Source organism: Neolamprologus brichardi, chromosome 6 (genome assembly GCF_056152115.1).
Source record: "Neolamprologus brichardi isolate AB-2024 chromosome 6, ASM5615211v1, whole genome shotgun sequence".
In the NCBI taxonomy this organism is placed as follows: Eukaryota; Metazoa; Chordata; class Actinopteri; order Cichliformes; family Cichlidae; genus Neolamprologus; species Neolamprologus brichardi.
In genome coordinates, this window is record NC_142109.1 from 26,289,364 (window position 1) to 26,304,523 (window position 15,160).

The 15,160-nt window shown below is 43.4% G+C and overlaps 1 protein-coding gene across 5 annotated transcripts in view; it reads right to left on the minus strand.

Moving 5' to 3' along the window:
- Positions 1–2,112: 2,112 nt before the first annotated feature.
- Positions 2,113–15,160, minus strand: part of crebbpa (CREB binding lysine acetyltransferase a) — a 44,796-nt gene continuing 31,748 nt past the window's right edge. For 3 of the 5 annotated variants that reach the window (XM_087841920.1, XM_087841918.1, XM_087841921.1), the window contains exons 14-31: positions 14,807–15,115; positions 14,229–14,408; positions 13,644–13,815; positions 13,098–13,216; positions 12,708–12,947; positions 12,277–12,365; positions 11,352–11,432; positions 10,733–10,789; positions 9,699–9,776; positions 9,507–9,574; positions 8,950–9,100; positions 8,117–8,263; positions 7,892–8,005; positions 7,592–7,757; positions 7,252–7,419; positions 6,767–6,928; positions 6,323–6,604; positions 2,113–6,103 (exon numbers count right to left, since the gene is read on the minus strand). In XM_087841920.1, the coding sequence (XP_087698046.1) occupies positions 3,800–6,103; positions 6,323–6,604; positions 6,767–6,928; positions 7,252–7,419; positions 7,592–7,757; positions 7,892–8,005; positions 8,117–8,263; positions 8,950–9,100; positions 9,507–9,574; positions 9,699–9,776; positions 10,733–10,789; positions 11,352–11,432; positions 12,277–12,365; positions 12,708–12,947; positions 13,098–13,216; positions 13,644–13,815; positions 14,229–14,408; positions 14,807–15,115 (4,887 nt within the window). In that variant the 3' untranslated portion in view covers positions 2,113–3,799. The remainder of the gene's footprint in view (positions 6,104–6,322; positions 6,605–6,766; positions 6,929–7,251; positions 7,420–7,591; positions 7,758–7,891; positions 8,006–8,116; positions 8,264–8,949; positions 9,101–9,506; positions 9,575–9,698; positions 9,777–10,732; positions 10,790–11,351; positions 11,433–12,276; positions 12,366–12,707; positions 12,948–13,097; positions 13,217–13,643; positions 13,816–14,228; positions 14,409–14,806; positions 15,116–15,160) is intronic. The other 2 variants (XM_087841919.1, XM_087841922.1) reach the window with 2 other exon arrangements.

Sequence of the window (15,160 nt, forward strand, 5' to 3'; positions counted from 1 at the left end):
AATAGCCTCCACAGTCACCAGTGGAACAAGAAATTCACATCGTGGATGTGCAACCGATAAATCTGCAGCTACTGTGCGATGCGTTCATCAAAATATGGACCTAAATCTCGAAGGAATCTTTGCAGCACCTCACTGAATCTCTGCTGTGAAGAATTAAGGTAGTTCTGAAGGCACAGGGGTCTAACCAGGTACTAGCAAGGTATGACTTATAAAGCAACTGGTGAGTGGATAGGCTCAGAATCATCTTATAAATCTGCAGAGGTAAATCTACAGTAAGATTTACTATACACAGAGGAGTTTATAGTTTACTTCTTTGTTTCTAAGTGTATTTCTGTACCTGTAGCTTACACAGAGGGACGGACGACGACTCAGACATCATAGACTTTTTAAAGAAAAAGACTCCAGTAATACACACTTAAAAGACCTTTCTAAACCTCATGACTTGAATTTGAGACAGAGCCTAAATGTTACCTGACTGAAAATTTCATTACACTTTCACTTCTTAATGCCATTTATATATTTTGTAAATTAACATTTAGATTCTAACTGGCTGCTACATGAGTGTGACTTTGCCAACTGGGCATCATAGCATATTTCCCATAGCCATTCAAGTGGCAGAGACTCAGTGCAAGACTTTTGCAATCAGGATGATCTCCAGAAGATCAATAACATTTGTATGGAGTGCCAAACAAGCTGTCTTTTAAGAGAAAGAACCAGAACTCATATTTGTGCAGCTGTGTGGATGTGATTATGCTGCACCGGCAGACACATAGACAACTGCTAAATCATTACCTGCTCTGATGAGCCTTGATGCTGCCACATTCAGATTGTAAGGTCACATCTGGGACTGAAAAATTAACCTAAACATGAAGTGCCAAAAATTGTAGTTCCTCCACCGGCCACAAGGCCATCTACACTGCAATAGTGAGTCAGTTCCCCTTATATCAAAATCGCACCCTACAGATTTCTACACTCTTTCATAAGGACTGTTTTTTTTTAATAACTTACTTTTTAAAAAGTTTATTAACATCTAAAATTATGAGCCACATACAGCTATATCCATTAAGTCTGACTCCTCCACTAATGATTACTTTGAGCCACTAAGCGGCACTGGCCTTTTAGGGTATTAATTTGCACCCACCTGCAATCCATCATTCCACCCCTTCTGTTTGCGAAAAACAAATAAGGTGGTAGCCAAAACACAAACAAATGGGTAAAATCACAGTGTCTGGATTCCCCTTTTATGCATGTAGCCTATGCTACATGCGGCATTGTAACAACTCTCGATGCTGATGGTGGTTGAATGGTGTGGTGGATGTCTTATTGGACTGCTTAGCACCAATCACCCATTATTTATATGGTACAGCCAACCTGAACTACTGTTGCTCATTATGTCCATGTCTTTATGACCAGTGTTTCCATCTTCTAATGGCTATTTTAGCAGGTTAATGCACATCATAAAGCTCTTATTATTTGAGACTATTTTCTTCTAAATGACAATTACTTCAGTGCACTAAAATGTACTTCACAGGTTTCACAGACCATTGTGAATGTGCTGCACGATGCCGTCATGTACCAAATGTCTCTGAGGAATGTTTCCAGCAACTTGTTCAATCTAAAACACTAAAAAAATTAGCAAATGTGTACCTGACATAGTGGTTAAAATGAGTATTTTCTGTAATCGCACAGGTTCTCACTAGACGTTTTGTAGAGTTTAGCAGGTTACTTATTAATGCTTTGCACTTCGACTGAAAGAAGGGGGTCATACATTCCTGCTAATAATAAAACCAAGTGTCAATTTTTGCTAACAATAGTCTGGCTTTGGTGGAAATGCATGAATCCAGTTCTAGTTCAGGCACCAGACTCACATGGGTGGAAAAGAGGCATCGGTCACTATTTGTAAAGTGCTGCATCGATAAATATTTTACTAAACACAACAATTCAACTCCATCTTTTTAAAAGTTCAGGATGAGGACTAAAGTTAAAATAAATGTTATTTTAGGTGACATGAAAACCAAACAGTCGTTGCTGGTAATGTAACACCGGAAACAAATGAATACACACCAACAGGAGGAAGTGATGCCTCATTATTTAGTCAACAGAGTACTGGAGTTCTTCTGTTGCACACAGTTTATTTAACAATATGGTATATAAGTAAGAAATGAGTCTTTTACCAGTTTATACAGTGATTTCATTTGCTCTTCCTTATATCTATAGTATTTTGCTTAATAACTTGATTTACAATAGGAGAAAAAGTAAATCCCCCTAATTCAAGTTTTTTTTTTGTGAGAGGAATGAGGGTTGATGACATTTAGTTCTCCTCCAGGTGAATCTCAAATGTGCCCTTCATCCCCCGATAGCACACAACTTAGTGTAAAATTTGGAGAACTGGGCGTCATCAGAGACATTGCCTACAAACAACCACTGCTCATTCCACCTCAGCTTAGGGGGCTGGTCTCTTTCTCGCACTCTCTTTACACTTTACAACATTTGTATGACAAAAAAGTATGACAAATTCTTTTTAATGTCAAAGCAAGAACTTTCTACACCTGCAAGACAACGTTTCCAAATTCCAGGCCACTGAGTTGTAGGCTGCAGTCCTTATTGGTGAACCAATCAGCTGTATATCTCTTAAGCCGCGTGTCCACCCAAAAGTACCCGGAAGTCGTAGTCACAGAAATTTTTGTTTCCAAGGAAATAAAAAACGTTTAAAGGCCCGTGAAAATTAAGCAAAAGAAAATAAAAAAAAGTCCGCTGACATAATAAAAAGAGACGGCTGCTTTTACACCCTGGAGTTGGTGGTAAAGACGGGTACTCCAATCAGAAATGTTCAGCGCTTCAAAACCACCCAAAGCAGGGACCTTTTTTTTTGGTGGGGGTTAAATAATTACCCCAAACGTAACTGAAAGTATGGTCCCTAGTCCCTGGTAAAAGTTCCTGTGGTGGAAACGCGGCTTTAGTGACTGTGAGGGTTTGTGTCAGTGTCTTCATGTGCTCCTGCATACATGCCTGTTTACACAAACTGCTGCAGGCCATTTCCTACTTTAATACAAATGAGTGCTCTTCATACACACAAAAAGAATGGGAGCGGTCATTGTCCCTGAACGCATCTTCTTGCAGTAATAGTACAACACTAGATTACAATTGCCAGGAATGACAGCTTGTGAAGATAACAAAAACCTGGCCCAATTCAGAGACAAAATATTTTACAGTTTCCAAAAAAAAGAAAGAAAAAAAAAAAAACGAAAAAGAAAAAAAGTTCTCAAAGGTACAAAATAAAGATATGAATAATATAATGCAACTTTACATTTTTGTAAAAAAAAAAAAAAAAAAGAAAAAAGAAAAAAAAAAAGGAAAGAAAGGCATGAACCCAAAAACAAACAACCCCCCCAAAAGATAAGAAAACAAACAAACAAACAAAAAATTTAAAAAATGAGTACTGAACACATTTGGTCTCAACCAAAAAAATATATTCTTTGTGACTTTAATTTCATTTTAAGAAGCAACTTGCAAATCCCTCAACATCCCAAGGAAGAAATACCTACCCCTTAGGGATAGGAAACAATTACATTCCCTAAAGGTTTTGAATTTTTTATTTTTATTTTAAATGAACCAAATTTTCTTGTTTTGTTGCAACGTTTGAAACTTTTTACATGTCAGTACAAAAACCGTTGTCAGCCTTACAAAGAACAAACAAAGCCCTCTAACGGGATAAAGAGTTTGAGGGAAAACGAGGAAGAGGAGTGGGAGGACAGGTCCGTGGGAGTGACAATATGTTCTTTAGTTCCCAGCAGAAATGCTACAATCCCTCCACAAACTTCTCCAGAGTGTCCCCTGTAGCATCTCCTACCATTCCCAAGTCATTGCTCAGCCCTCCTCTGTTGGGCGTATTAAGCTGCGGTAGCATGGCGCTTTGTTCTGGTGTCCCCAAGTGTCCTTGCTCCATTGACTGCAGTGGGCCCCCAAGCCCTGTGTGGGGTGAACCCGAGTGGGGTGGGGGTGGGTGCTGAGGTGAGGGTTGGGGCTGGTTCTGGACCTGCGGCGAAGGACTGGAATGTGGGGGCTGCTGCGAGGGTGGACAAGGGGACTGGACTGGTGCTGGGGAGCGGACCTGGTTGCTGAGGGCGTTGGCTAAAGCAGGTTGGCTGGGGAGGTGGGCTCCGCCTTGAGTCTGCCCAGCCAGGAGGTGGGTTTGAGGGCTCATGGGGCTTGGTTGGCCAGGGGAGCCCATCTGCTGCTTTAGGACAGCCTGCTGCTGGGGAAGTTGCTGCTGCTGCTGAAGCAGTCGTTGATGCAGTAAATTTTGGGTCGAGTCCATCCCCATGCCAGACTGGGCCATCTGAGCCATTGGTGGGAGCTGACCCATGGGGCCCCCAGGTGCCCCTGCCTGCATTTGCATTTGCTGCTGTTGTTGCTGTTGCATGCGGAGCTGGGAGTAGGTGGGTGTTGTACCCTGCGACTGAGCAGCAAACTGACCCGGGTGGCTCTGTGGTAACACTCCCTGCTGTTGCTGCTGCTGTTGTTGTTGTTGTTGTTGTTGTTGTTGTTGTTGTTGCTGCTGCTGCAATAAGAGTTGCCTGCGGAAAATCTCCTGGATCTGGGGGTTTGCATTGTGCGCGGTGTTCAGCTGCCCTTGAGTCCCTAATGCAGCCATGCCCTGCACTTGAGGCTGCTGTGGTTGCTGTGGTGGCATCCCTGTCCTTTGCACTGCTCCTCCAGACATAGCCATATTCTGCATTGCTGGCATGCCCGGCTGCTGTTGTTGGCCTGCTTGTTGCTGCTGTTGCGGTTGTTGCTGCTGCGGCTGGTTGGCATGGTACTTGGCTGTTCGCTGTTTAATGAACGCAGCCATTAGCTGAGGGTTTGATTTGAGGATGTTTAGAACTTGCTGTTGCTGCTGGGGTGAGCTGGGAGACTTTAGGGTGCGGAGGAGGTCCTGCAGAGCATTTGGAGGTATAGCTCCAGCTCTCTGGGGAGTCTGTGGCCGGGCACCGGGCTGCTGTGGTATCAGCATCCTCTGGCTTTGCTGGGGTTGCTGCCCTGGTGGCATCATGGCTCGCTGCATGGTCATGGGCTGCTGTGGGGACTGGCCTGGAACAAGACCTGGTTGTTGAGTTTGACCTGGCTGGATGGGGCCAGAAGCTCCACCCCACTGTCCAGTGGCCATACCAGGTTGCATGACTGGTGGTCCCCGGGGCCCAGGCACCATCTGCATTGCTGGCTGCATTGGTGCCGTCATGCGCTGTTGTGGCTGCTGGGGATTCATGGGCAAACCATTCACGTTGACACGGTAGTTCCGCTGGTTCTGCTGGGCCTGCGCCATCATTTCGATGCGCTGTGCCATCTTGACTGCAGCGATGGGTGGTGGCTGCTGAGATAGCTGCTGTGATGGTTGGGGGGGCTGAGGGAGAGGGGACTGCTGCTGGTGTAGAGGGGAGGCCTGGGGCCCAGGTTTGCCCTGAGACACCGGTGCCTGAGCTTGGGCAGTGCGAGGTGCATTGGAGAAAGACGGGGACATGACGCCTGCTGAGTTGGGGGTCTGCGGCTGGTTGGAAAGAGGCTGCTGGGGTGTTTGGGGAGTGCTGGGCTGAGTGTGGGAAGTGGGAGTGCTAGGGGCAGCTGATGGCGGTGGGGATGGTAGCGGCATGGTTCTGCATTGCATGGTGGCCATTCTTCTCCTCATCAACTGGGCCTGCTGGAGCCTGTGCTGCAGCTGCTGCTGGCGAAGCTTGTGCTTGATGTTCAGGCAGAACGGGACAGGACACTTGTTCTCCTGACAGTGCTTTGCGTGATAACAGCATAAAGCAATAAGCTGCTTACATACAGGACAGCCACCGTTGGTTTTGCGTTTGCAACCCTTGGTGTGCTGTACCACTCGCTTCATCTTCTGGCAGGACGGCAGAGAGCAGTTGGCATTGCGACACTGACAAGCATGGACCAGGGACTGAATGCACCGTTGAATACTTAAACGCCGGCTCTCCTGTGGGCTCTTGGAGGCCTCCCCACTCTGGCTGTTGTTATCATCATCCAGGCCAAGACCCCACTTGACCATCTGGTGCTCGTGGCCCTTTGTGTTGTAGCAATTAATGCAAAGATCAAAGTCCTAAGAGGGGAAAAAGAAGAAAAGGGGACATAGTAATTAAAGTCCAACCAAAGATGGTAAACTAAAAAGTTTAACAAATGATATCTCTGACTCAGTTCATGTACGTCATTCCACGTATCTGACAGATTTCCACTTCCAATCATCCTTTTTTTTTCCTCCCTAGTTCCAAACTGACACAAAATAATCGAGTGTAAAAACAACAGTGCAGTGGAAACTAACCTCGCACACAGTGCAATGGTAGCGTGTCTCCACGTGGTGCTTGCACTCGTTACAAGTATAGACAAAGCGATCCTGTCCCTGGTTGTGCAGTTCAACAAGCATGCACATGGTGCTCCACTTGCACCTCCTGAGGGAGCTGAACTCCCAGTGCTTGTCCCTTGCCAGAGTCAGGAAGGCATCACGGCCATCCATCAGGTCACAGGAGAGCAATGGGTCGGGGTCCACGATGGGCGGCAAAGTGTTGACCATGGGCCCAGAATGAAGGTGAATCACGAAGAACACCTTTAGCAAAGGAGAGGAGGGAAAAAAATCAAAATAAAGTATGACTTACTTTCGTTATTCGGACTGTTTCCCACTAGTTAACCTTTTGATCACATCCATAAAATTATTGTTTATCACCTCCCAATTTTCACTACCACAAAAAACACAAGAAACAAGTCTGACCTCTTTATGCTTCTCCATGGTGGCGTACAACTTCTGAGACAAATCATTAGCTACATTCGGCATCCCAGGCTTCTTCTTATTGGCTCGGCTCACGCTGCTCTTGTTTTTATTGGTCTTCTTGTTGTTCTTCTTCTTAGCGTTTTTACTGTCACTTGGTGTTCCCTAAAAAATATATTAAAGAAAACATGTTATGTATGAATTATTCCATCATTATATATTCTTACTGTTTCCAGTGCTAAAACTTAGCACAGAGTGCACAAATTTTCACAGTTCATTAGTTACTCTCCGCCTGTGTTTGATGTCACCATAATCTCATTATTAAATTCCACTGAAATTATTTTGATTCAAATATCCCTATGTTTAAGGTAGTAGTACATGAAATTACATTTTTTAATTCTTTAAACTCCTTATATCGAATCATTCAACTGCAATGGAAGGACAAAGACAGTAACACAATACAAGATAGTGGAGTTTAATAATCATACCTCTGGAGTTTCAGAGGCAGCTGTGTTCTCCTCCTTCTTCCTCTCTTCTTCCTCCTGCTCCAGCTCCTTGATGCTCTCTTCAAGCACATTAGGCCAGAAGTCACCTTCAAAGTAAGGCAGCTCATTGGCGCTGGTCAGTCGGTCTTCAGTTGCCTGTTTGAAGATATCCTGAGAGATGGATGGAAAACACAGTGGGTTAATCCCAACAACAGCTAGTGAGACATCTGATCAATATAACAAAGACCTCAGTAGTCAACAAAATTATCATCTGCCCTTTACAATTTGGTCGCTTTAGCTTTTATGTGGTAATAATATGCCGTCCTTCATTTCGCCTTGTTACCTTGTAGTCATGCAGGATCCTCTCAGCAAAAGCCTTGTCCAACATCTTCCTGTACCACTCCTGCAGTCTTTTAGGCTTGGGGATCTTCTGGTCAGGAGGATGGCAGTGGAAGATGTAGTCGTCACCTTCACTGGGCGGACATGCCCAGATGTGGGCCTGGGCATATCTGTGAACACACGTGAACAGTAAGTCAGGCCAAAGAGACAGTGATGACGTTACCCCGAGACCTGGATCTACTGAGGCTTTTATCAGTTGTGCAAGTCGTCAGGAAGAACAGACAAAGAATAGCGTGAGCCTTACCCAAGTTTCTTGACATATTCTAGATAGCCAATAAGGATCTCATGGTAAACGGCTGTTCGTAGAATCCGAGGTCTGAAGAAGTGAATACTGTCAAGGTATGATATGTAGACCCGTCTGCAAAGGTTAAAAAGAAAGAAGACATGGTAAATCTTATGTGAACCACAGAAAACCGCAAAGAAAAGTTAATATTATTTATTGCTGTGTGACATAATTGAATGCACAGACCTAGTGTTGGGGAATGGGCACTCAGAGCCATACTCCTGTACGTGCATGCCAAAGAAGCACACGTCTACACCATCAATTTCCTCAAATGCGAAAAGTGCTTTGGTTCTATAAGGAAAGGCCTCTGGCATTTCACCTGTATCTACAAACCTGTTGAAACCAACAAAAGGAAATATTAAAATGTAGCCATGATAATATCACTGAGCAATTTTGCATCTGAGGTTTTGCTGAATGTTAACGCACAGTTTTCTCCACTTTTATTGTGACTTTAGAAGCTTTTAGAAAGCTACAGCTACTGGCTTTCCACATCTGTCACTGCTTTTAGCAGATGTGAAGAACACAATGGGACAATTCAAGTCAAGTTGCCTTTAGTCAATAAAAAGCTAAAAGCCTTAAATCATTTAACTTTAAGATAACAGGCTGTTGGAGGAGGGACTCCTCCCTGCAAAGATGGGACACGCATAGTTGACTTTGATCCCATGGTGAATCTAACAGCACCATAAGGCCTCCTAGGAGGGTGTGCACAACATCTCATCAAACAGGCATGTTTCACAATTACTCTGAGTGGGTATAAAATCTTTATAGAGGACATTGCATTCTTTATGGCAATTAAAATAAGCTAGGGAAAAACACAAGCCTTGCCAGCTTATCTACAAATTAAGGAGGTTTGGCTACCCTCACCCAAACTGTTGACTCTTTGGTTGTTCATTTATTTGACTAAGGCAACCCTAGTAGACAAGTACAAAATATGTTACTTTCAATGGAAAACATTGTTTTTAAAATTCTAATATCCAAACATCCTATCCCTCTTCCTCCTCTGTTAATGATGGTCTTACCTAGCTTTCATGCCTGGTTTAATCTCCACCGTTTTATCAGAGCTTGCCACCACTCGTACAAACACTTCCCCAGCCTCTGGGTGGTTTTGTCGCTTCAAGTATTTATTCACACGGTCCTCTATGTACGTTCCGAGTCGTGTTGCTTGCAGCCCTACAACAGACAAGCACAAGGCAGAAGTTTGAAAAGGGTCAAATCTGTTTCCTGAAGCAGGAGCTTCATTTTTCCAGGAAAAAGTACACAACAACCTGCAGCATGGAGAGAACAACAACATTAGGACACTATTGATGGTCTATGTGAGACTGTAAAACTTCAGATCACCAATATGTCACTAACATATTCCATCAAAGTCAGATATGGTCCTCCAGGCCTAAACTGATAATTAAACTACAAGGCTAACACCACACTGAGATGTATGCAGACCATGGGCACATGGAGGAAGTCTTAGCTTGTTAAGACAAATCTTCAATAATCTGTTGACATTCTGAAAAATCCAAAAATAAATAGCCGTGAAAGATGAACCAAAGACTTCACATCTGAAACAGGAAGGAGTACTAACTTCTTGCTGAGAACTTGTTTTCCTTTCGTGTTTTTCCACTTTTCTTCAAACAGTTGTCACAGATAAATCTGAGGAAAAAACAACAAATAGAGTTGTAGTGTGTGTATAGTGTAGAGGGAGGTTAAACACACTGTTAGCAGAAATACAAATTTGCAAAAATGTACAAAAAGCAATGGCGGTCAAAATTCTCACCCAGATGGCCAAATGACCTCGTAGTGTAAGACGCATATTTGGTGCATCTTCCGTCCACAATCTTTACATTCAACAAACCTTAAAAAAAGAAAACATACAAAAAAATCGTTAATATTCATCATCATCATCAGTGGGGATGAAGCTTATTCCAGCTGTCACGGGGCACAAGGTGGGCTTAACGCTGGACACATCACTAGTCTGTTGCAGGGAATCACAAAGAGATGGAAAACCGTTTGTGGATTCTCATCGACAGCTAATTCTGAATCACCAATTTCACATCCCCAATGAGCCCAACACATATATCTTTGGACTTTGGGAGGAAGCCAGAGTACAGAGAGAGAACCCTCTGTGTGGAGTTAGCATGGGATGCTTTCACTTTTCAAATTTAAAACCAAAGAAAATGCAAATACAAAAAAAGAAAGGCACACAAAATTTAACAGAACTAAAATATCACTCAGTTCTCACACGCCGTTACAAAATACACACTATTCCCGTCGTGTTTCCCCGTGGTTATCATTTGTATGAATGTTGATATCTTTACTGCTCGGGCAGCAAGCAACATAGAGATCGTCATTCACGTCAATGTTCCTCCAGTCGTTACGCTCGTGCAAGCCAGCCAATACAAGAGCGCCTTTGTGGGAGGTTTAGCATAACAATTGTGCAACATATCTAAAAATCACAGTGACCAATCTAAAAGACAGCTACTTTATGACCTGTGCTCTCTAATCCAAGCCCTCACTAGAAAGAGAGAACTTCGACATCAAGTTACACTCAGCAGGTGGTGCTGCTGAGCTGCCCTTGGGCTTCACTGAAACCAAAGAGATTGATCAGAGAGAAAATATGCAGACGGTGCAGAAAAAAAACACACCAAAACAAAGCCAGATGTGGGTGGCAGGGGAAAAAAAACTGTTTAAAGACGTGATCAGCAACACATGAGCAGAAAAAGGCATCAGAGATTAACTCTGGGAAAAGAAGCAAAGACCGACCATTCTGAGTTCCTTTCACTGAAGGGTGTGTGGTTTGTGTTGACTTACGGTTCAGGGTCGAGGACATCGTTCTTCTTCCGCTCAAACTGGTCTTTCGATATCCTCCTAAAGTGTGGGCAAAACGACCAGAAAAAGTTAACCAAGTAATACCGTGACTATAAAATAGTAGATAAATAACACAGATATTGAATAGTAAGAAATCTTTTTTCAAGCAATGTGTTCACATTAAGATGGTTTTAAAGCTAGAGATGTTGTCAATATTTCAGTGGATGTTCGCATCTTAACTATGAAGCAATTCTGCTGAAACAAATTGTTAACTTCACTTTTTTTAAATTTTGAGAAGAAAGATATTATGATCTTGGATTGCAGTTGTTTTCTGTGGTTCGACCAAGGTCTGTGCAACAAACTGCATGTATCCAAACAGGAAATATTGGAGTCTGGAAACATCATGTGGGATTACACTGTGCCGATTCCCAAGATCGAAACACTGAACATCAGAAAAAAGCTCCCTCTTACGTATGTCTGGTACAGATTTCAACCATGAAGCAAAATCTTGATGTTGATTTAGTTTCTGTATTAAGAGACATTTTAAGGCATTGTTTTTCTATTATAATGAATTTAGTGTTGTAGGATTTTAAAGATCTGCAGAAGCCAGTGTTTTACTTACGTCTGTGGTTGTGCAGGATCATCTCCTAACGTCACACTATCCCCCTGGATCTCATTGAAACATTTTTCACAGAAATGATACCTGCAAGAAAAAAAAAAACAAACACACATTCAGCACGTTAAAAATGATAAAGATACCAGGATACAAGATTATTGTTGTATTCAAATGTGAGTCATATTGCAAAAGTTGATGTTAAGCTATAGGATTGAGTGTGCCCAGGCAAATTGTGCAAAATAACACTAGGTTTTTATGTAGAGCGGGGATTCCCTGAACTCCTATTGAGAGTGTAAATGGACTGCGCTGCAGGAGTCTCATGCCGTGCTGCTGCGCTGCTCAAAAACGCTGCAGTTCCACAGTTTATACAGGAGGGGGTGCAAGGTACACTGTGTAAAGCAATGTGCTGAATTCTACTGAGAAGAGAAGTCAATGATGGGGAAGGCAGCTTGTGGCCTAAACTAAAGCGTTATATTTTCAGTCATCACGCAACACAGGGGGCAGCGACAGTGAATTCACATAGTCCCCTTGACAGATGCAGAGAAAAAAAACAATCAACACATGGCTTGTTTTTTTTGTCTGATGGTCATTTGGGTGTTTCTTCTAATGTATGACACTGGAACCTGACACTTAATAAATGCTACCAAAACCATTTTGAAGTCTCATACTGTGCCAGGACTTGAAGGCAGAGCCATGAAAACCGTTACTGGTATGACAGCGATCCCACTACAGCTACAGATGAGCAGAACCCAGGCTCACAGGGGATGCGCAACAGTTCAAATAGCTGCAATTTTGGTCCATCAAAATTGTGCATGCAAATGTGCGATGCACATGAGATTCCTCGGTGAGATTAAGCATGTGCTCACCCAACATTTGTTTTTTGACCTAGTTGAACAAAACACATTAAGTACATTTATTCATAAAAAGATACCTGTTCTGGTAACTGTAGTATGTGCCTCCAGTAGGTATGGTGCAGAGCTGCTTGCCATAACAACAGAGGGTTTGAGGGGAGAACTCGTACTGTAAACACAAGTGAGACGACAAGAAAGGTCAAGAAGGTCCAAATAAAACTGTTCAAGAAAAAAGTTGTCAGAAAAAGTGAGTCTGAAGATCAGAATTTAGAGTTTTGGCTTTGGTTTGGAAAATCTTTGCCAAATTTCAGTTAGTACTCAAAATGTGGGCAGGTAAAACTTGGGCTCATCCTAATGAAACATTAATTTAAACCGAGAGCAGAAGCAGAGTTTAACACTGCATTTATAATATAAACAATATCCAAACAGTTATTTATAGAAGACAAAGAATATTATCCTGAAATAAAACTGCAGGCATTCAATAATCTATTGTCCACCCACTCGATCTCACCTTTCTCCCACAGCAGTAGCCCAGGCCCTGCATGACAGGGTCAATCTCTGACTCAAACACCTCAGCCAGCTTAGAGCAGTACTTGTAGACACGGGATGTTTTGCGGTTGTAGAGCCAGGCGTTGTTAAACATCAACCAGACATCATCCACATATTGCCAGGGCTCCTGGTACTGGCCTGTGTCAAGCTTGCGCTTTATTGTGGACAAGTCTATTGGGTTCTTCACAATGTCAAAGTAATCCTAAAGAGAGGAGGAAGAGGAAAATTTTACACAATTAAGAGTTAAGATGGTGCATCTCAATTATCTGTTCACACCAGAAGTACAAGCAACAATTTGAAACATCTACAAGTGCTGCTGTGTTTAAGCAGCCAGCTGTTGTGTGCTACATACCGGGATACCCAAGAGCATAGGGTCTACTGGTTGTCTAAAGGGCAGGGACTCGGGGTCCTGCCTGTACAGACTCTCCAGAGTTGGCATCAGAGCCTGGCGCAACTCCTCGGGTTTAAAAACTGAAAAATATACAATGGAAAGCCAAGGTAAGGGGAAATTTTGGGTAAAGGTGAAGAGAAAAAAAATGAAACAAAAATGTTTCTATATTGTACGTTTACTTACTACCCCAAATTATTTGCCTGTAAGGAAAAACTACTTCTTTCCAAATTATAACCAATAGCATAACAATTTTTTCCCACCGTACCAGAGTTCTACAATTTCACTTACATTTCCCAGCACTTCTGCTCTTTGTAGGTTTCTATATTACAAAGTTTATTATTAAAGCTCAAAAGTATCTGGACATAATTCTGTCAGCGCAACTAATGATGGTATTTTGACTTTATTATTGTATACATTAACAGCATTAACTAAAACCCTCCCTGATTACTGAGTAAAACTCAGTCAGAGTTTACGCAGAGTTTTTCATTCCTCTGGCCCTAGACTCACTTTTCCGCCGTGACTGAGATGGAGATGAGGTGGTTGTGCTGTTAGCTCCACCCTCTTCCTCTTCTTTGGGTTCCGTCTTAATTTCCGGCTTCTTCTCCTCCACCTCCATGGGCTCCGGCTTTTCCTCTGGCTCTTCCTTCTTGGCCAACATTGAAGCAGACTCATCTTCAGTCTATAAACATATAAGGTAAAAGACATTTCATACCGCAGTCATGTAAACAATAGAAATAGCCATCTATTCATGACAGTAATACTCTTTAGAATAATGATTTTCTTGTTTATAACCTCATGAGCTCAATTATTTGTGAATCCCTTGACTTTGTTATTCTAAGCTCTTAAGTTGACCAAATGCTTTATAAGGATTTTTGTAATGCTGACAGCCAAGGACAGCTCACTAGCTGCAACCAGCCAATGGTGTAGGCGGCATGTTGTTTTCTTCACAACAAAAAGTGAATCCAAATCAGGTCGTGATCTAATGAACAACTATCAGATAAGGTGTCTCTTAATTAAGATTAATTAAAATTATTAGCATAAATAAGTTATAGTTTAGGTTTTTACTCATTTTAAATTGCAGTGACAGCTCACCTCCATCTTGGGCTCAATTTTGCCACCAGTAGCCTCAAATTCCTGTTGATCATGGTGCGTCTCCGTTTTGACCTCTTGGGTAGGCAGGTCTGCTCCAACATGCTGCGAGTGCAGGTCGGCGCTGGCGGCTGAGGCTGGTGTGGGCACCCGATTATCCAGACTGGCTCCTGGCTGAGACAGCTGAAACACAAAAGAGGGAAAAAGGACAGGGAAGGACAGGGAAGGACAGGGAAGAACAGGGGCAAAGAGAGAGAAAAAATACAGTCATGATGTGTTTGCAACAACCTTTTTTTGTTTGTTTGTTTTGGGATTTTTTTGTTTTGCATGCAGGGCTCTGAGGCTACGACACGAATGCACACCTCCCGTATACATATCATTGCTCCCTTACAATGAGAGGTGTAATATTCCCATTGGGGGGTGGGTGGGGGCTTACAAACAGTGGTGAAAATGAAGTTATTAGATAGAAAAGGTGGATGTGGATGGGATGGTTTGGTACATGGCAGGCAGAGGGATGGGAGTTTGCACGGGAGGGAGGAGGGAGTCAAAAGTGGAGGGCATGCGAAGGGACTCAGTCTCACCGGCGTGGTAGGGGGCTGAGGTGGGGGCTGCGTCTGTGCTGCTGCAGGGAGCTCCGTCTGGGGTTGGGACTGGGTGGGGCAGGGCGGGGTGGCACCCTGGGCTGGGGCTGGGGCAGGGAGGGTGGGGGTAGAGCTGCGGCTGGAGGGCTGGGGGAGCGGCAGGTTAGTGGCCCCCCCAGCCGTAGAGGCAGAGGAGGCAGCAGGCGGAGGCGTGGAGTGCAAGGGGGTTTGGGAAGAGGCTAGCTGTGGGCCCAGCGAGGGGCCAAGTGCATTCATGGGGATGTTAGCACTCTGCTGCTGTTGCTGCTGCTGGAGAGAAGGACACACAAAGAGCAGGCAGACACACACACACAC